Here is a 21319-nt window from a genome sequence, read left to right as displayed (position 1 = left end):
GCTGCAGCGGGTCACATCTGTCATCGCTCCCAGGACACCCGGTGGCAGCACCAGCACCACCAGCACCACCAGCACCACCAGCACCCGCGCCAGCACCACCAGCACCAGCACCCGCCCCGGCCAACAGAGCGCCCAGAGAGGTAAGGCAGGCGCAGGGAGACTTTTTTCAGCAGCCTTCCTTTCAAAACTCCGACTGTATCACCTGAATGTAATGATTTCGGCATTGAATAAACAACGGAAAACAATTTCCAACTTCAGAAGTAAAGGGCAAATTACGTTTCTCAAAATGTTTCACTTGGAACAGGTATTTTATTTGTTTTGCTGATATTTTACCCTTCTCTGTCAAATATTTCAGAACTTACTTACAAATGGAAGTAAATGAAAATAAGGTTGCCATAACTGATTTATTATTAAGTTTATCTACATTTCATATCTGAAAGCACTTTTCCATTTCCCCAACTCTAAGGATCTGTTACATGGCAGCAGAGATGGAAAGTACTGTTAAAAAGATCCATAACTGTAGTCCCCCCACCAAATAAAAGGCAGATGTAGCACCCACCGCTGCATATGTTCTCTTAAGCTAATTAGATCAGATTGCCCATGCCAGTTTAATGCTAGAGTTGCTTACTCAATAAATAAGCAGCCACTCAATGATGACATGGAATCTGTATTTAGACATACTGTCAGAGAGGGAGGGTTACTTTTTATTTTGTAGCAGCGCAGCATAAATAAAGAGATTTCAGTATTTATTACATCATCGTTTGGAGTTCAGTGCAGTCACACTGAGTTGTGAAATCTTAAAGGGAAATGACACCTCAGTTAAAAATGTGCTATTGTCTAGTTTGTTTAATCAGATCCTAGACAGAAGACAGAGTAATATTGCCATGGAAATGAGATTTAACAAATCCAAATGTGTTGAAAAGAAAAAGATCTTGTTATTTCAAAAGATGCCAGCAGAATCTAACAAAAGGAGCTGTCCTGTATTAATAAAGAATTAACTGTGGGAGCACTATTCTATCTTAATCTTTCAGCAGCCCTGCTTTATGGAGGCCCTGGATGCTCACAGCAAGAGACAGTGAGATGACAGAGAATCAACAAATGGTGAGACTAAATTCTGGAGAAAATAATCCTTATAGAAAACAGGTGCAGAAATTGAAACTATTTGAACACAGGAAGTGAGGCTTGGTCATCTATTCATTTGTTCTTTCAAGCATTTCTTTAGTGTTAGAAAATATGGTTCAAATTACAGTGTTCTGTACATGATAATGGTTAAAAGCATCTCTAATTTGTATCAGATATAGAATCATTATCAGATCTTAAAGAGCTGCAGAAAGCACTGCTTACTCAAAACAACCCTTATTTTAACAGCAGTTTTTATTTGCTTAATTATAAAAATAACAATACCCTCAGTTTGAAATTTCCAGGCCTAGTCCGTATGTGATATTTTGTATATAGGGGGGGGTTGAGTGAAAATGACTTTAATATGAAATTTAAAAACCATACTTTCAGGTGCACTGTTTTATTGATTATTTTTTGGGAGGGATGTCACTATAGCTAAATCAGCTAGGAAATCAACAGAAAATTGGATTTTGAAGTAGCTCTTACTGCCAAGTGCCTTCGAAAGGCACCATTATTATTAGTTTTACTTACTCATGCAGGAAGATTTGTTAGGCTCAAAGAACAAAAATAGAGAGAGATTGAAGCACATTCAACATAGGTCCCGAACTGCAAACTTTAAAAAATTTATCAAAGCGGTGCTACTCTGATGCTTAGTTATAAGCACCTGCATAAGTTTTTGCAGCATCCGATCCAGAGTTACATCTTCAACTTTTTACCAAAGGCTCAGCAGTTTAAGACAACAACTCTCCTTAGTGCAAGTCTTTAAAGACTCACAATTTCTGCTATATTCTAACACGTGCAACACCTTTTTACCTTGCACTTCTTGTCTGCTGCTGCTGAAGGTTGTAACTGTACAGATTGGAGGGAGTGCCACACTCCTCCCGGCAGGTGCCTTGGGAACGACTGTGGAAGAATGTCCTTCTCAGCAGTGTTCCAGGCTTTGCCAGAGGCACCTGTAAATTTGCTAATGATGAGAGGAGTCTTACTCTCAGTAGAGTATAAGCTTATAGTGATGATTTCAAGAAACTAAGGTTTCTGACATCAGGAAGTTGTGATTTATTACTGAGGTCATGTTTTTGTAGAAAATTTTATTCAACCAGCTCAAAAGTTTTAATTCACACCTGGGCTTCTGCCCACTTGTGTGAGAAAAACAAACCATATGTGACATTTTCCACATTCATGCTAACAGCCTGGCATTGTTTCAAGCCAAGTATAGCTGAAACAGTTGGTTTCAATTTTGTAATATTCCTCCTTCCTGCCAAAAGCTTCTCAGATCCTTCTCATCCACACCTTATGGCCCATCCACACTGCTTCAGCATCCTTGATGCCTCTGTAGCTTGGGACCTAACGAGGGCTGAAGGAGGGCTTTAGGAGCCCTTTCATATGCTTTTTAACAGGGTCACAACAACTGAGGAAAGATGCTTGGATACTTTGTGTGGTGCATAGGTGGGAAGAGGTGCTTCCTAATGCATACCTACATCCTACAGCTGTGGAACGCAGGAGGTATCTTCTTCAGCAAAGTTACTGAGGTTTCTAGCAGAAGGCCTTCAAAGATGGATTGAGCACAATGTTTTCGCTAGTTAGTTGCATGCTGGCTACTTTTATTTTCTGCAATGTATACATACAAATGTCAGTGCTTTACAGATTAGTAGACCAAACACTGGAGCATGAAGCAAATAAAAGTTTCAATATCCTCTGTGTAAGTAAAAAAAAAAAAAAAAAAAAAAAGTTTAGGAATATACATATAAGAATCTAACCCGAGAAACTGAAAGATGCAGAGGAAAGCACTAAAAAATGAAAGTACTGGTAAAAAAATTAAACTCATAATTTTACCTCTATTGCCAAGATCATGTGTTACAATATACCCTGTAGTTACCTACACATAATATACCTTTCCTTATATAAAAAGTAACACTTTTCCTACTACCTAAATTCAAATATGTTGTTACTTATGCCTGAAGAAAAGCCACGAAAAGTAAAGTTACTATTGCCATATTTACAACATAATATAAATTAACACTGAACATTTTCTGCTGTATACAAACTGAGTTAGATTTTGCAATTATTTGGCTTTTATCAGAATTGCTTTTCAGAAATGCTGTATTATAGTCTGAAAATAAAAAGCATATAATGTGTGTTTAATCAATACATATTATTACATATATAATTATTAAAAATACTATGTATTCCAAAGAGAAGACAGGAGAAAATACAGGTCAATAAAGATAAAAAAGACTATTTTAATTCTAATGTAAATATGAAAAGAGAAAAATAACATATGGTATTTAACACAGACATGATCACATCTACAATGTTCAGCCAGCTCAGGAGTCCATTTTACTAGGTACTGTAGAAACCAAGTAAATGAGCCTCCTGACTGAACACAAAAACCCCCTCAACAAAACCCTAACAGCCTGAACACAAATCATTTTGGCTACAAGACAAACAGGTGGGTATGAGAGAAACAGACTAACATAAAAGGTACAGAGAGAATTCTATAGGACCCCTTGCTCAGTCAGTAGCCCAAGGGCTTTTTGGGGCCCACCAAAATATCCATGCTGAAGCCTACTTCCTCAGAAAGATAGATGAATTGCTCTGACAGTGGCAAAAGTCGTCTTTGTCTGTTTGTAGCAGAGTGGACAGTTTCTAGATTCTGTTCACTAAAAGTTCTAGTACAGCAAAGCTGAATCTTCCTGTTTTATGCAATATCAGGTTTATAGCAATAGGAGGAAAAAAGAGGTCTTCTTGTTTTAAGATATGGAAGAGAATACATGTGTACAAGAGGAAGTGATAGGGCTCAGTGATTTTGGGAGATGCTTTCAGGTTTACTTTCCAGGTTTATAATCCTAATAGGATTTAGTAACATTAACATTTGCAAATTATTCTTTTTTATTGTGACCTTAATTTGAAGGAATTTATTCTATGCCAAATTTCATTTTGATATTTAAAATATATTTTTGTTACCTACTCTGTTGTATCAAAAATCCTTGCTTTTTTATCACTGTTTGCATAGAAATATGAGATGCCAGTTGTCTTTTGATTTTACTGTTTGGACTCTTAACATGCTTGTGTGATCTTTGATTACAATTAAGCTTGCTGACTTGAACATTCCAATTCCAACCTACTGGTTAGTGTAGTTAATGAGGTATTTTATAAAACCGTAACCTCCCAATCCATTAAACTGATTGAAAATCCTTTTTTCTTCCAACCACCGAACTTCCATTTGGTAGTGTTATTAGCTCACCAGTCACTATAGATATTCCATAAGAACTTAAGCAAAATGTACAACTTCATGGCTTCATGGCTCACAAAATGTACAACCTCAAATGCTTTATTAAATGTGCAACTATTGGCAGACTGTGGGCACATATATTCTCCGAAGTACACTTAGTCAGAGTAAAACAACATGCAGCACAGCAAACAAAACCAACATTACTGTAGAATTTTAAGTTACCTGTAGAAGAAAAAAGTGAAATCTTCATTTTTAGCCTATTCTAAATAATAAATATGTCTCTTTACAGTCAGAACTGGATGGTCAACTAATGAATTTTAGATCAAAAGGAGCCCTGGGGTTTCAACATCCAGTGAGGTGAGTTAAATCCTATCACCTGATATAGGAAAAGTGACACCTGCCAAGACAAGACATATTACTTCTCCAGAGAAGTTATCAGTTTGTCTCTGGAGTATCTTTTTTTAGTAATGCAGTTTAACTACTCACCAGACCCGTAGATTTTTATCTCTCCACAAGGACAGATGCCCAGGCTGAACAGAACCTGAAACAATATGCTAATAACGAAAATAAGAAAAAAGTAATCTTAAAAGACACGATGTTCTTCTGCCTCATCTAATTTATATTTACATTTATTAGTATGATAACAAACCTACAAAGCCCAAATAATTAACACGAACAGTTGCTAATGGAATGTGACTTGTTACAGATCTGTGTCTTGATGTTGCTTAAATATGCTCTTGAATAAAAGTTGAACTCCAGGTAAAGCTTTTCCTATGCTTGGGGGATTTACAAGGGTTTTCACCAACATTTGGATTCTTTAAGGCTTAATGATGTAGAAACTCCTGATTTAGACTTCTGTTTAGAGGAGGAAAATTAATGGAATTCCCTCTTCTTTACAAGCACTTGTTTTTATAAAAGTTGTAAAAGCTTAAATTCTGTGTGACCTTTATCACTGTCAAATTTAATTGAAAACTGGCCAAAGTGGAACCAAGAGGAAGAGATGTACATACATATGCACACAAAACCACATATGCATACAGACCACATATGTTTTGCTTTAGTGGGAAAGCTGGTGAAAACCTGATGCTTAAATTATGACATTTATGATTTCAATACAAAACAGTATGAATTTTGAAATAAATCTCAGTGTACACCTCTTCCTCCACCTGGAGATACAAAATCCACTAAGATCAACCTCTGTGCAACAAGCAACCCACCCCAGTCAACCTCGTGTCTTAATCTTAATTCCAGAATCCCAGAACATTCCTCAAACTTCCCCCAGTCACATGGGACACTTCCATTCTGAACTGTGCTAAAACCCAAACCAACCCAAACCTTTGCAAGCATGCATCATTGCCCCGGCAACACTTTATCAGGGTGGGACCTTAGATAAATCCAATACACAAAATGCCCAAAGCAACTGAGGTAACAAAATCAACAGTACCTTTTAGTTAGCAACTTCTATTTTAAAAGACAAGGAACCCTAGGATCTTTCTTTCTCCAAAGAAAGATAAAAATAGGTTTTAAGCTAGCTTTGCTGGGAAAGTGTTGCATAGTTTTACTTTTTCTCTTAATATGTTTTCTTATTAGACTTTATTTGCCCAAGTCCAAATCCCAAAAGTTTCTTAATAACATCGGAGAGAAGGTTCTGGCAAGCTTTCCAGTACAAGCTACAATTCACTTCTACAATGATGATGCTGACTCTGAGGAAGATGAAGAAGAAATCAGTTCAGCCTAATAATGAACAATGGTCAGCCTTGACAAACACAAATTAAAAATTAAAAAATCAAGAGATAAAAAAAGAACTGTCAGAAATGTATGGACAAACATCTGACTGAACAAAGAAATACATCAAAGCTCAAAAGAAAACTATTTATAACTAACTATCTGACCAAGAAGAATGAGTCAATGCAACTGGAAACTAAGAGGAAATCCTTTTGTGTTTTGAGAGACTTTTAAATAAAACCCTGAAGCTGAACAAAAGATTATAGGGTTTAAGGTTTAAGTAACACAGATTAAGAACATTAAGAGCACTGTACTTAGTAACTCACTATTTTTTACATTGCAGTCCTGATAAAATGAAAATACAATTGATTATGAGGCAAAATAATATAATGTACAGCCCTAAAACAACCCAAAGGCTTTGAAACACAATGTTTGAATTTAAGCAAGAAATTATTTAAAATGCGAAGACTATTGCTTATTAGCTCCATGGGGCATGTTTATTCTGATATAAATGCTGTATGCCAAATTCACCTAATCCATTTCCAGTATAACCCTCTGTCAAGACAAGTTCTAAATGACAGTCATGGTATTTTCTGGGGTCCTGTCATTCTGTTATTATCAGATTCCGCCCCCCCCGTCCCCGTTATCAGAAAAGTGCCTTTTTGTCAGTCAGAAAAAAAGTCAGCCTTGATCAAAACCTATGATTTAAGGACACATTAAAACACGCATTATGTGCTTCCATTTTGTCTTCACCACAATATTCAAGTCTTACTTCTATAGCTTAGTGCGCTTGAATCTATGATTTTAATATAACTGACCTGCTGTTGAGTCCCATTTCATGGGGTTTGGATGTGTATCTTACTACCTTGATATTTCTTTTAAATTGATGTTCAGGAAGACTTAAGTTACTGATTTTCATGACCATCTTTAGGTTATGTACAATGTACACACATTTATTCCGACACTGGTTTTCCACTAGCAAAACCTGCTTTTTCAGTACAATTTATTTCATTCAGAAAATTGGTATAATCTGTTCTGGTTAACCTTTTGTTTGCATAAATGTATGTGTATGCTCAGAGAGTTTGCCAGTACTTGTCTTGCTATGCCAGTATTTTTTAATTAACTCAAGGATTAGCTATTTGGCCCCACTATGTTTCATAATTGTTATGTTTCAGGTATCTTACCTCTAACCAAAACCGCTATGGTTTTCTCAGAGGCAAGGCAAAGGCAGGATCCAAGATTCCTGACCTTTTCTACACTACTGTTGGTGATGTAGATAAGGTCAGACAGTTGTAAGTGCCACTTAAAGGGTGTGTCAGATCTTCCTCTTAGTACCATGTACTGTCAAACAAAGTGATAGTGTTATAAATTGTAAGTCTAGCAAATGAGGATACCAAATAAATGAGCATACTAGAATGGAGGATTTTTTTAAAATTTCCATTTACGAACTAAAAAGTGGATCTATTAATTAAATTTACACAAGGAGACAGTATCCTATAATATATGGAATTACAAGAACTAGTTGAAATTGTAAACCCTGATGTGACACATGAAAATTCAGCTTTTACATTTCATTCAGTCATCATCTCCACACCTTCACTTCCCAACATACGGAACTAAAATACGGTCATTTTAAAGGTCTTTCACTTCTCTCACAAGATATCCTAAAATTATTTATGCTCCAGCTTTATCATTATTCAGTCTGTAGCACAAACAAACAGAAAAGCATCCAAGATCACTTAGCGGGTCGGCAATGACATATTCCCTACAGTGGTCAAATTATTGTACATTAAGCCTCAGCTTCTTCCTTGCAAGAAGCTCTAGTCTCCATCAATGCTCAGCTGAGTTCACTCCCAACATTTGGAGTTCTGCCCTCACCTTCAAGTCCTGAACAGGGCTTTTTCTCACCTTTTAAGACACCTCTGTGTGCTGCCATGTTAATCTGTGCTATGACACAAACCAACCTGGTTACTGCTGAATTGCTCAGGCCTTCACTGAGGATTACTGGAATCCGGAGGGATGCGTTGAGGGAACCATCTCCATCCCCTATGAAAATGGTGGTTACCACACAATCCCCGCACAGCACAGTGCTCCCCAACACACACACTGCACTGAAGAGCCATTTGCCTTACACAGATATTGTCACCATTTAAGGATCCATTATGTGAAAAGAACACTCTGTAGGTTCTTCCTGCCTAATCCTTACCTTTTCATTGAGACCATGCTGCCTGTTACTTCCTCCTTTACAGCGTCTCTGCCTGCCCTGCAGATGCCCACCAGTGGGCTGTGGTTACTCTTCAGAAAAGCACCCCATGAGACCAGTGCATGCTTGCAGACCCAGATGTACAGCAAGAGCTGGAGGGATTAGCATCAACAGGTGGGACTATGTGTTGATACTGAGCACTGGTCATTAACTCCAGACAGAAATCTTCAAAAGCTCTATCTGAAAACAGAGTAATGGCAGCTTGGGTGACCAGCAGGAGTTACCATGTTTTCAGAAAGACAGAGCTTTTGAAGATCTGTGTCTGGAGTTAATACCCATTCTTCAGCATCAGCACATCATCTTCCAGGCACCCACTCCACTTGTGTGGAGCTTTGTTATCCTGTCCTGTACTCTCACTAACTGGTGGTCAACCAGTCTGGAGTGGCAAGTGGCTCACTGAGGTCTGTGAAAAAGCCTCCTGGACCTTCCGACAGCAGCATGCTGGACCGCTGCCAGGTTCTAAGTCGATTTTTGGCTTTTGGTTGGTGAAGTCTACTGAATATTTTGAGAAATCGAAAGCATGAGTTTCAGCGTACTAACTATTTTTCAAGAGTGTAAGTAGAAGAAGCCTCAGATGGGATAACTAGTAAAACAAACAACACAAGAGAACAGATGCAGTGTAGACAGTGGCCATACATACTAACAGAACTACCACATCAATACTGGATGGGGCATCTTACTCCAAGATTCCTGGTAACATGTCCAGGCAGAATCTGAACATTTTGAACTTGTCCAGAATTTCCAGACCTACAGCAAACCAAGTGGGACAGCAGCTCCATTAAAAATATTCCCTGGCAGAAAAGAGGAGCAGTTTTAGACAAATGCTGGAGGTTTGGAAATCCCAGACAAGTAGCCACTGAATATATGGAGATCGATTACCCAGAATGCAAGCCATAAGTCTGCTGTATCCTAGAAGATTATATTTATACTGGGCATGAATGCAATAAAGAGAGAGGCGGGGGGAAGGATGATCAAGTCTATACATTACACAAACAACAAAACAGATCAGAACTTTTCAGTTCTATATAAACATAGTCTTTAATATCTTGAGTGGCTTGGAGATGGTGGAGAATGCTCAAACATCAAATGAAAATAGTGAGCAGCGAGTTTAAAACAAAAGGAAGCACTTAACTTGTGATTATGCTGTGATGGTGTTGAAACTAAGACTTTACCTACTTACAAAAGGTAAATGAAAGATTTTCATAAGAAAAATACAAAGATACAACATCTGGCTCAGAAGTTTCACGTCGTTGTAGGCTGGGGAAACATGTTGGGGAAACATTACTAGCTTCTTGACCTCATCTGTGCTCTTACTATTATAGGAGGCACTATTAGCCAGTGTTGGAGGCAGGATTTTAGCTATATTTATCTTTGGTCTCCCATGAAAAAGCCATTTTAACAATCATAAATGGGCTACATCCGGGATGCATCAGATGTAGATTTAATGACATAAGCAAGTGCTGTTTTAAATCCACACCTCTGAAAGAGAAAAAAATAACTTAAGAGAAATGTGTTCTTTAGGACAGTAGAGCAGACACTGTTATTAGAAAAATACGATTGGATAATGGATGTCAGTCTTACCAAAGGCTGTTAGACATACCAAAACAAATCATCTTGCACATCTGTTGAAGTTTGACAACATTGTATTGGCCTAAACTGATGAAATTTGTCAGTCTCTGCTACACATTCCATTTGTCAATTCCATTTGTCAAATTCCATTTTCTAGTTAAGGTGATATTACTTACTATTTACCTGATTGGCAAAACTTATCTACAGTCATTGGAGTAAGCAAAAACTGTATTATCCTTTCCCCGTCAAGCCAGCATTTTTTTTTTGTTGAATAACTGTCTTTTCATGTTACAATGTCAACATACCCTTATTTGCACACTTAAATAAAATACACATTGTGATCCCTTACCAGTTTGTTAATAATTAGGAGAAGACTAAAAGTGAACTAATATAGCATCTGTTATTCAACTGCAGTTAACTTTCAGGTTTTGGTTCTGGTTTGTTACTTCATCTGCAATTTGACCTTTCTAAGTTTTCAGTGACCTTAGAATCATCCATCATTTACAGGAAAAAGATAACAAAGCATCCCCAAATAGGGAGTTTATCACGAGCTTACTACTTCAAAGACAAGACTAGAAACATAGCTTTTTACAGATGAAATTGTTGGCTCAGGATCTCTGTTCCACAGAATGTCCCTTAGTAGTTCAACAACTGCAAAATTTCCAGCAAATACTACCTTTTGATTTCCATTGTCTAAAATTATGGTAGTAAAAGACAAGTTAATGTTCCACTGGTACATGAATGCTGGAGAGGTATCCAGACATCTACAATTTTATATTTCTATTTTATGTATTCATGTGAAAAATCAAAATTAAAGTATGTTCATAAAACAGTCTTGAATTCTACTTCTAAGCTCTTTTAAGACAAGGTCTTGAAGGATACATATATCCAAGGGAAGTATATCCTCACGTGACATTGAAGTTTGTTGAGTGTTCTAAATACAATGCAGTAATAATTTGGATTAAGAGAAAAAGAACTATCACATTTTGTTTTCCAAGCTACATTTATACTGAGAGAATGACAACAGTAGCAGGACTAAATTGCTACAACTGAGAAAAGGCAAGCTTCACAATAGTGGTTTTATGAGCTCTAGAGACAAAATCCACACAATTCACTGAAACACCTACCATTTAATTACACTCCATATAATCATGATTTCCAGACTGGGTTATCTATCAGCTACTTTTAGCAAAAGGCTGAGAATTAAGTTGATGCATAAACTGCACAGCATACCAACAAAATTTACTTTGGCAATCTCTCTGTAAGGAAACTGGCAGAACAAGACTAAATGCTTCCAAAACTTTCTCCTTGGAATACAGTTCAATTCCTGAATAGAGAGAGAGAGATACAAAAACCCCCATTCATCTCAGTTGTTTTAGAGCTGACTGGAAATCTAACAGTACACAGCAAACAGGACTTTGCATTAAACATTTTAGCCACTCAGACTCAAGTGCCCATGGAAAAGGTGCATTATGGAACAAAATATATTTAAACAAAATAATTTATTTTTTTGTAAATAAGTCAGAAATACTTTATCATTTACACCCACAAAGGAAACTGAAGTCCACAGAAACTGCCTGGTAAAAAAACAAAGTATTTGAAGTCTTCTTGAAAAGAGCTTTAGTGGTGAGTTTCTCATTGTACCTGTAGGTGGGAGCTTTGGCATGAATGTGAATTAAGTATTAAAGAAACACTATATTAGGGCAAAGATCTCATAGCTTCTTATCACTCTTATAAAACTGAATTGCTACACATACAGCCAAGACATTGATTTGTTGCACTTTCCTGGGACAGAAAGCTGGAGCTGGGGAGAAGAGTTGGACACTATTTAGACTATCTCACCGTTACCGGCATTCTCATGTTTAAGTTTTGTCAGAGATGGAAATTTCACTCTTTCTACAGTTATGATCTCTTCTCTTCATTAAGATATCTTTTTGGCCTAACTTTTCCTGATTTAACTTACAGCATCTTAAGGCCCGCTAAAAAGAACGACAAAACCTATTAGTATTACTTTACCACCATCTTTCCTTGTATACACTTTACTTGTCATTGGTGGTAGAGTTGCATTTTTAATGTTTATAGACTACCTAGCACAGAGGTGTACCAACCAACAACCAGAGTACCAGAAAGAGATCTACACCATGAACTGACACATACATGCATTTTCTCTGCTCCTACTCTCAGAAAAGCTTAAGGCACACACTACCTGCTTTGTGGCTGGTATGAGCCCTCCCAATATGGGCCAATTTTTAACTTTACAGAAATACTGCCTCCAGCAACAGTATACACATTTAACATTACAGCTTTCTGATTTACATGAGAGGGTCTTTGTACTTACTGATATCTCAACTTCTGCCATAAAAAAATCTAGTCTGATATAATTTGTTACTCACCTTTTAGCCTGTTCTCCCTGCCCCCAATCACAAACAATGGTTATTTTAAAGATCATCAAATCAAGCTGACAGCATTCCATAGTATGCTTAAAGTATTTTTAAGATGGCCTGTACACTTCAGAATGCTTTAGGTAACAGCAAAAGTATACCTGCATATCTCAAGGAGAAAGAAGCTCCATTTTACTACTGCTGAAAAAAGTTTTTTCACTCAGCATTGCTTCCTGCAAGGACATCACTTTCACACCTACAAACTGAAATAACAGTTGAGATCCTGCATTTCTTTTTCCTTCCTTTTCTTATTCCAGTCATCCTACCTGTAGGAACAGTAAACTCAAACACAGACAAAACTGTGCTAACTTTTTATTCATAAGTGGTTGCATATTTTACTCCAGATGCTTTATACCTTTGAACTTCACAACAGACTGTTTACCTCTTTTACTATAGCTCCCTGTTGATCTCAATTAAAGTGGCAAAATACTCCTATTAATGCTTACAATAAAAATGAAATTACGTGGATACACAAATTTAGCTCTTCTGCTACTTCACATGCATACACTCCGTATTTTGTACTGAGGCCTCCAAGCTTAGGGCATTCAATACAGTGCAATGCAAAAGACCAAAATCCGAGATAGCTTCCCTTTTTAAATCAGTCAAATGGCTCTATTCCCAAAGTTTCTCTTTCAGTATTTCTCAACTTCAACATCATAAACACATCATCTATGTTATTACTACCCTTCCTTTTACAGCTAAGATGGAAAGAAGAGAGACATACTCTACCACCTGTACACAAATTTGGCAACCACAGCTCTATTATTTCCTTTGGCATACAACCTTTTCATTTGAAACAGTGCACCTGTCCTGGTTTCGGCTGGGAGAGAGTTGATTGTCATCCTAGTAGCTGGTACAGTGCTATGTTCTGAGGTCAGTATGTGAAGAATGTTGATAACACTGATGTTTTCAGTTGTTGCTAGGTAATGGTTAGTCTAAAGTCAAGGATTTTTCAGCTTCTCATCCCCAGCCAGTGAGAAAGCTGGAGGGGCACAAGAAGTTGGCACAGGACACAGCCAGGACACCTGACCCAAACTGGCCGACAGGGTATTCCATACCATGGGACATCACATCTAGTATAGGAACTGGGGAGTGGGGGCGAGGGATCGCTGCTCGGGCACTAGCTGGGTGTCGGTCGGCGGGTGGTGAGCAATTGCCCTGCGCATCATTTGTACATTCCAATCCTTTTATTATTGCTGTTGTCATTTTATTAGTATTATCATTATTAGTTTCTTCTTTTCTGTTCTATTAAACCATTCTTACCTCAACCCATGAGTTTTACTTCTTTTCCCGATTCTCTCCCCCATCCCACTGAGGGTGGGGGGAGTGAGTCAGCAGCTGCATGGTGCTTAGTTGCTGGCTGGGGTTAAACCATGACAGCACGTTTGTTATGACATGTTTACATACACATTCATTCAAATACCATTTGGGGGGAACCTGTCTTTCAAACTTACGTTTATACCAAGATGTGTAAAATACTATCAGTCTCCAGTATGATAAAAACTGCAGAGGAATGCTAGAAGGTGCATTAAAGAGCAAGGCTGAAGTTTCATGATTTGGTTTATTTCAGCAGGGACAATGCAGTTGGTCTAACTCTACTGGTTACTACTGGTTGTGCTATAACAATACACCATCAATAAGTCAGAAGGGTGAAAAGGGGGGCAAATTTAGGTTTTTGCCTTTATTTGTTTAGTTTTTCCTCAGTCTCCAAGAAGAATGGATACCTGATATCTGGTCATTGAACAGGTATGTTTTGTAAAGAAAGGAACTACTAGCAACACAGTTCAATCCCTTCAGCTTTTTTTCTGAATATTATCTAAGGCAAAATCTATATCTCACTAAATAACTATAGCTATAAGTATGCTGTATAGTTACAAAAGCCAGAATCTCTCTTCTCTTTGCTGGCAGAGTTGTGTATCTTTTCCTTAATCAGAGTCATAGGCAAGACTGTGAAATGATGGATATGAAACACCTGCAGTTCCCTACAATATATTCATTAGTCCATATACATGGTGTTACCTGATTTTGTTTTGATTACAGAGGCAATTTCTGAAGTGTCAAACATTACTCCTAAGTTGAAAAAAAGGTCACTACAGTGTCTTTGAAGCACCGCTACACAGTAGTGACAGAAAGCAAAGACTGAGTTTCATGCCTGCAAGTTTTACTTAAACAAATGGCCCCAGTTTGCCTACTCACTTAGGTGCCTCTGTTAGTTTTCCCATAATTGTGAGGTCTGCAGTTAAATGAAATGGCAGATTCATCACTGATACAATCTTTGTCCAAGGTTTACAGTCCTTTAATTTGTGTGCTTTCAGGGCTTGAGGGCATTTTTCCAGTAGCTTTTCTTTATCCTGAAGGGATTTGGGTATCCTTAACAAGGGACTAAATTAATCCTTACATCAAATAATACCAGAAACCTGGCCTTCACTTTTTGTCAACTTAGAATTAAAAACGAAATTGCTTTCTCAGAAAGCAAAAGGAACATAGAACACAGGTAGAAATTACACAGAAAAAAAAGATTACAGTCAATACTTTAGTGTCTACAATGTCTTCAGTGATTAGAGAATTGACAAAAGAGTAAATAGATCTTCATGTCTGTTGATCATAAAATTTTGAATTCACCCTATGTATGGGTGTTTGAGCACGTAAATTAAAATTAATAGAAGGGCTAAATCGTGGCAGAAGGGGGAAATAGTAGCAACGGGGGGCAAACTAAAAAAACAAAACTTCACAAAGAAGTCTACAACTATCAAACAAATAGACATTGTACTAATTTACGGTCATTAAGCTTAGGTACAAATGTGCATTCTTATGAAATGCCCCCAAACAACAATATACATAAAATCTATTATTTTAGAGTGAAATGTTGAAAAGCATTTTTTCCTTCATTAAGAAGGTATTTTTCTCCTACCCATAATACCTAGCATGTTTTTTTTTCTTGATATGCAGGTGGAAAAAATAGCGAACTACTAAAGACTAGACGACCATGGAACTACAAATTTCATATTCATATCAGATCGATTGTTACCAGGTCTTAAGACTTCCCACAGCAACTGATGGTTGTTTTGACTGATTTCTAAAGAACTGGCACACAATTCTTCACACAAATTTAAAAGATAATAAGAAATTTGGGGAATTAAATAGTGATGTTTTGAACTGAATTCTCTGCTGGTCAGAAGTTGGCCTATAGACCTAACAAACAATAATGAGGCTTCACTCACTGGTCTTTATAACCATACTAAATAACCTTGACTACTGAAGATAACTGGGTTTGTGACTCTTGGAAGGAAATAAAAATTGTGTCTCTGCTCAGTAACGCATAGATGAGAGAAAATTCACTGTTTAAGAAACCTCTGAACCATCACCATAACAAGTTACTGTGCTTTGTGCTATAACCTAGACTATAATAAGATGGACCTGTTGGTTCCTGTATTTCCAGAAATTTCCTTGAACCTAGTTTTCAGTATTCTTAAGAATGGTTAAAAAAAAAGTCATTTCAAGACTTGTTTCAGGAAATCTTCACAACCCACCTTCCTTATTTCTGGTAATCTTGATATTTCAATAAGCCCACCAATTTGGGGTGGGGGTGCGAATCAACATATTCTGCAGAGTAAAGAATTGCATAAAGAAAAATGGACCACTATACACCTTTATCCAGGACAAATATCATAGAACCACAGAAAAATGGGCTAATTTTAACAAGTAAAAATTAGCTACATTTTATTAATATTTACAAACAAAACCTGTGTATTTACAAAGTAAACACTTCAAATTAACATAACTTGTTAGAAAAAAAAATCCTTAAGCATTTGACTAGTGGAACATATTTTCTCTCCCTGAATTCAAAGGGAAATAGAATTAATCTATGTCCAAAACTATTTCTTTCACTCTTAGAGAAAAATTACAAGCAGAAATCTACAAGTAATAGAATGCTATTTTAAACTCAGAAGAATGGTTAGATAAATTCATGTGGCATAATTCTCATACAAATGCAGGTTATCAAGATGCATGCATAATAAATAAAATCAAGGCATCTCAATGAAATGTGTTAACATAAATTTAGTTAGACATTCAGAAAAAAAAGCAGCTTTGTTCTACAAGCAGAAAGAAGTTTTTTTTTAGCTTGGAGAGGTTTTGATTTTCCTTACATAACACTTCTACTAATCCTTTATTCAAACAGATATTAATAATGACTATCTGCTATTGCAGATTCCTTTTTCAGGAAGGAAAAACATTCTGTTTACTTCACTGATGGGAATATCCCTCAATGCCGGAATTGCTTCTTCTTGAAATTTCTTCTGTTGCTGCTTTTTTGCATAGTTATCTACAAGAGACAACGAGAACATTTCATGTAGTAAAGATTTTTTTCTTTCAAGAACAATATGCAACACTGTATAAATTTAGCAACTATAAGGGATGCTGAAAACCCCGTCTTGCTGAGGTATAATGAGACGGTCATCAGAAATGCTTTACATGAACATATATTAGTAGAGCCCCTGAAGAAATCAACCCTACCCTCCTGCTGAAATCACTGCCTGGGACTTTGCTTAAGATGCTGTATGCCATTAAATCATAACTACCCAAAGATAAAAAGAACAAATAAAAAAACCCCACAGTGAATAGCTCAGTCTGTAGTTTGAACACTTTGTACCAGGATTTCTGCTGAGAGATCCTGTCCACCCTCCCTTTATCTTGGCTGCTTGTTCCCATCACCACACAGCGCCCATTCCTGTAACAGCATAAACATTTTTACAGGTGCACTTTGAACACAATTATGGAACTGCTCCCTCTGTAAAAGAAAATTTTCAAGTATAGTTGTTTTTCAAACAGAGTAGGTCCCCCATCCCACCTGCCATACAGCCACACAAACTCTTTGGTTGACACCAAATGAGAGAGTGACATGAGTGTGAATGAGTGGCCAGGAACACAGGGATGACTAAATGGCAGTTCTTGACAGAAGCACTGGAGTAATGCATTTGAACTACAGCCTTGATTGATTTTTTTTCCTTAGCAGCTCAGTGTAATGTAATACTATGTACATAGTTTGTTAAAATGATACAACTTCAGCAGTCTTTTAGCAATAGGTAACCTTCTTGCCAAAGTTTACAGTCTGCACTTTTTGTAACAAAAATGGCCCCCTGCAAATAGTGGTGGAATTCCTCACATGGAGGACGATGTAGCTGCCTGGAGAATATTGTGAATGCCTAGAACATGTCTCCTTGGCAGGAGTAAAGGCTACGCAAAAGTTGAGAGAAAAACTGAAGAACAGCTTTTTTAGATAGGGAATCACTAACATACCTGATCAGGCCTCAATACTGCAACATCCTCCTTTGCAACACCTTGACTCCTGCATGCCTTTCCACTTCTGCCACTGCCAGGCAGGTACTCACCTCCTTCTTCCCATGACACTCTTCACTGGTTTGTAATGCAAGGTGCATGCTTGGGGGATCTTTATATGCTTAACCCCTGTTCCTCTAATGTGGTCTATTTTACTAAAAAAGTACACTCTACTAGTTGGAAACCACTGCCATAAGACGGCAAAGAGGGAAGAGTCAGGCTTGTGGCTATCTTTTCACGCTAGTACTTCAGTACCTCCGAGAACTCCTTTTCTAGATAAAAATATTTAAAGGCTTAAAATTTGATTCATATTATATATGGCTACATAGATCTATTTACAGAAATTATCAGTTAAGTATCAAAATCTTAAAAAAAAACCACCAATAAAATTACCTGTAATGGTATGTGTGGAGTTAAGTGGAGCTGTACTCATCATGTTAATACCGAAAAGTAATATATAACCAATTCCTATAGCAACTAGTAGGTACGCTGGCAAAGCAACTGCCCAGTATCTGAGGAAAAAGATTTTAAAATTTACATATCATAATAACAAATGCCTAATGATATAACAGTTTTAATATAGTGGTTGTTGCTGTATCTAGCACAAACTTAGCCAAGAGGAAAAGAAACACCACCTCTGAATATGGGCCCTGGTTTCTCCCAAAATTACTGACTGCAGAGTCACTGTAGGTAGTTTGGTATGAACTGTCAAAGAGATTCCTTACAGAAGGTTTTGATTTTTTTAATTATGGTTTAAAGTTTGCTATATTTTCATCGGCAAACTTCCTGAAAATAAAATGTCAAATTTATCATAAAACATTCAAATACTATTTCTTTCATTACACAATGAAAAATTTTCATCATGGCTACTTATCTACACAAAAAAAATGCTTCACAAAAATTACAGTCCTTTATCATCAGGAAAAGCTGGATTAGATACAAGGCCACTATTTAAAAATAAGTTTTATTTGAAAATAATTAAGGGTGTCCTATACTTACACATACTCAGGCTAAAGAGTTTAACTGGCTGAACTTACTTTTGAGGCCAGTATGTTAGTCCCAATGAGAACAGCCAAGTCTCGGGAACATATGCCCAGATAAGATATAACACTGCACAAAAGAATTAAAAAGTCATAATAGTACAACTGTTTTAGACTTCCTTCCTAAGTTTTAGAGCAAAACTTCCCTACTGATACATGCTGAGACAATATTTTGCTTTTAAAGTATTTAAATCAGAATAGCTCTACCAAAACATTGTAGAATATGCCTCTTGGACACAAAACCTGCCCAATGATACTATTTTTCTATTTCCTTTAACGTTTAGGTTCTGATTTCCTATGCAGACGGACAAGAATTTCTTGTTGAACTGCAGAACAAAAAAACCCTCAGTAAAAGGATGCCAAATGACTCTGAATGTAGAAAATATTTAAGCAGAAAATGATCGCACAGTGGGTCATCTGGTTAAAAGAAAAGTTGGTCGAATTGCAGTGCTTGGATGCAACTGTTCAGAAAGAGTTACTGGAAATACTTTCTGATTCTTGGCAAGTTCATAATTTTCACGTCAACAAAACCAGTACTGAGAAATTTTGCTCTCTAACAACAAATCGAGACAAAGGTTTAACAAAACTTGATGGGAACAGTTTAGTAGCCAAACGGTGACCCAAGTTACAGAATGGCAGTGGCTTCCTGTGAGAGGAACAGACACCAACTTACTTTCATTTCTACTTACTTCCTAGGGGCGAGAAAGACTTACAGTAGGATCCTGGTTTATTATTTGACTACAGTGTATTTGCAGCACTATTTCTGTGTTGAAAAAGTGTTCTCATCCTCTTAAGCTTTGGTGCTGGGTGGGCATGCAAGATATGCCCAGTGAAATGCTAAAGCACCTGTCACACCGGCAAAGAAATGCTGGTATAACCCTCACCACTTTCCACTGCTGTTGACCATACTGACGTAATTTTGTTTTTCAGCATTTGGGTGGGGAAGGTTGCAGGACTACTACCTACAATGGTTACTGAATAGTGACAATGTATGCAATTCAAGTAAGAAAGTTACTAAAATGAGAATGCAGATTATTTTTTAACTAATTTGACTCCATAATACTATTAAAGACCCCATAATAAGGTTAAAGACGGACAAAACACGAGGAAATCACAGAAGGCAATGGCAGATCTTTATAACAACTGACAGCTCTGGCAAGTAATGTTCACTTAGTCCTTCATCATGCGCCCTTACAATAAGCGGTGCAATACAATTTTGATCCTTTTCAGATGGTCTTACCGGAATTACATTTGTCCCGTAAGCAAAGCAAAACACTTTTCGGTTAAGTATTCAGTACCCGGTATACTTACTAAAGCCAAACCACGATCCTAAAAAAAGAGCAAATCCATATATTGCCCTTTCTGGCAACGGGGCTGGAGAGTTTTCAACCATGCTGGTCTCTTCCCTTTAACTTCGGGGGGGGGGGGGGCGGGGAGCGGAACACGGTAAGAAGCTGTTAGAGGTTTCCCGGTAATTTCCTCTCAGAACACGCCCGTTGTCGGTGGGTGCGGGACGCCACACCGCACACGCAGCCCGTTTTGCCCCCCAGCCCACGCGCGCGCCCCCGTCCCCTCAGCCCCGGGGTTGGGGGGGGGGGGGGGAGCGGAGTGACACGCGCATGCGCCTGCCAGGCGGCACCCTCAAGGAACCCACAGGAACCGCGGTGCTACCGACCCCCCGCCCCGCCCGGCGAAGCCGCCCTGCCGCCTTCTTTTCGGGGTCACGGCCTGTCTAGGGGAGGAAACCACACCCAGGACACCCTCCGCAGCAGGAGGAGGAGGAGGAGGAGGAGGAGGAGGAGGAAGGCGGAGGCACCCAGCCGCGCTCCCTAACCCCCCGGTACCGCGCGTCCGCCTCCCCGCCGCGCCGCCTCTCGCACATGCGCAGTCAGAGAACCCCCGCCCGTCCTCACTGGCTGCGGGCCCCCCCCCCCGGGCAGCGGGCGCATGCGCAGAGCCGGCGGGTTCGCGGCAGGCGGGGACCGCCGGCTGCTGGCCGCGCGTTGGCTCGTTCCCTTGACGTCAGGCTGTAACTAGCCAGTAGCAGGGGCCCGGCTGGGCGGGGCAGCTGGCGCGCGCGGCGGGAGGGGCTCGCTGGGGGGGGACGTGCGGGAGTCGCCTCGGCCCTGTGCCCTGTGGAGCCGGAGGGGAGCGCGGCGGGCTGAGGCGGCGGCTGGTGAGTGAGGGAAGCTGGCGGGCGCTGGGGCGGCCGGCGCTCCCCTCTCCCTGTACCTCGCCGGGCTGGTGACCCCCCTCCGCTGGTGGGGCTGGCTCTGGGAGGGTGACGCCCGTCTCTCCGGAGCCCCCGACAGGGTGACGCCGGGCCCGGCCCGGTCCGGTCCGTCTGGGGCGGACACCGGTGCTGTCGTCCACGGGAGCCGTGGCGGAGCCCCCCCGGTTTGCTGGAGCTCTTTGCCGCGGGGAGGACCGGCCACGGGCAGGGCTGTCCCGGCGGGAAACGACACGTCAGTGGGAAGCCTCGGGGCTTCCGGGGTCTAACGGCGGTGGGGAGCCCGGCCGGCCCCCGCCTCGCCGCCTCTGGCGGAGCTGTCGGGACGGGACGGGACAGGACGGGCGCTGCCGGGCCAGCCGT

At 39.3% G+C, this 21319-nt stretch overlaps 2 protein-coding genes across 9 annotated transcripts in view; one reads left to right on the top strand and one right to left on the bottom strand.

Annotated features, from left to right (window-relative positions):
• Window positions 1-16039: 16039 nt before the first annotated feature.
• Window positions 16040-20630, bottom strand: PIGP (phosphatidylinositol glycan anchor biosynthesis class P). 3 transcript variants are annotated; one of them, XM_075033703.1, is made up of 5 exons: window positions 20571-20630; window positions 20038-20138; window positions 18724-18796; window positions 18080-18198; window positions 16040-16673 (listed from the first exon to the last, which is right to left on the bottom strand). In XM_075033703.1, the coding sequence occupies exons 2-5, from the start codon at window positions 20117-20119 to the stop codon at window positions 16543-16545; spliced, it is 405 nt and encodes a 134-aa protein (XP_074889804.1). In that variant the 5' UTR covers window positions 20120-20138; window positions 20571-20630; the 3' UTR covers window positions 16040-16542. The 3 variants fall into 3 exon arrangements, with proteins under 3 accessions (XP_074889804.1, XP_074889806.1, XP_074889805.1); XM_075033705.1 differs by having other exon boundaries at window positions 20478-20577; XM_075033704.1 differs by lacking the exon at window positions 20571-20630 and having other exon boundaries at window positions 20038-20459.
• Window positions 20631-20814: 184 nt separating this feature from the next.
• Window positions 20815-21319, top strand: part of TTC3 (tetratricopeptide repeat domain 3) — a 66179-nt gene continuing 65674 nt past the window's right edge. For all 6 annotated transcript variants that reach the window (XM_075033711.1, XM_075033713.1, XM_075033715.1 and 3 more), the window contains exon 1: window positions 20815-20902. The gene's annotated coding sequence lies outside the window, so the exon portion shown is untranslated. The remainder of the gene's footprint in view (window positions 20903-21319) is intronic.

Source organism: Buteo buteo, chromosome 8 (assembly GCF_964188355.1).
Source record: "Buteo buteo chromosome 8, bButBut1.hap1.1, whole genome shotgun sequence".
Taxonomy (NCBI): domain Eukaryota; kingdom Metazoa; phylum Chordata; class Aves; order Accipitriformes; family Accipitridae; genus Buteo; species Buteo buteo.
This window is presented reverse-complemented; position numbering and strand designations above follow the sequence as displayed.

What these genes read in the sequence shown, in the direction of transcription:
- PIGP (XM_075033703.1), bottom strand. Translation starts at nt 20,119, where the DNA reads ATGGTTGAAAACTCTCCAGCCCCGTTGCCAGAAAGGGCAATATATGGA. An exon ending in AGGATCGTGGTTTGGCTTTA is followed by an intron (nt 18,797 to 20,037) that starts GTAAGTATACCG and finishes TCTTTTGTGCAG; the next exon opens with TGTTATATCTTATCTGGGCA. An exon ending in CTAACATACTGGCCTCAAAA is followed by an intron (nt 18,199 to 18,723) that starts GTAAGTTCAGCC and finishes CTTTTTCCTCAG; the next exon opens with ATACTGGGCAGTTGCTTTGC.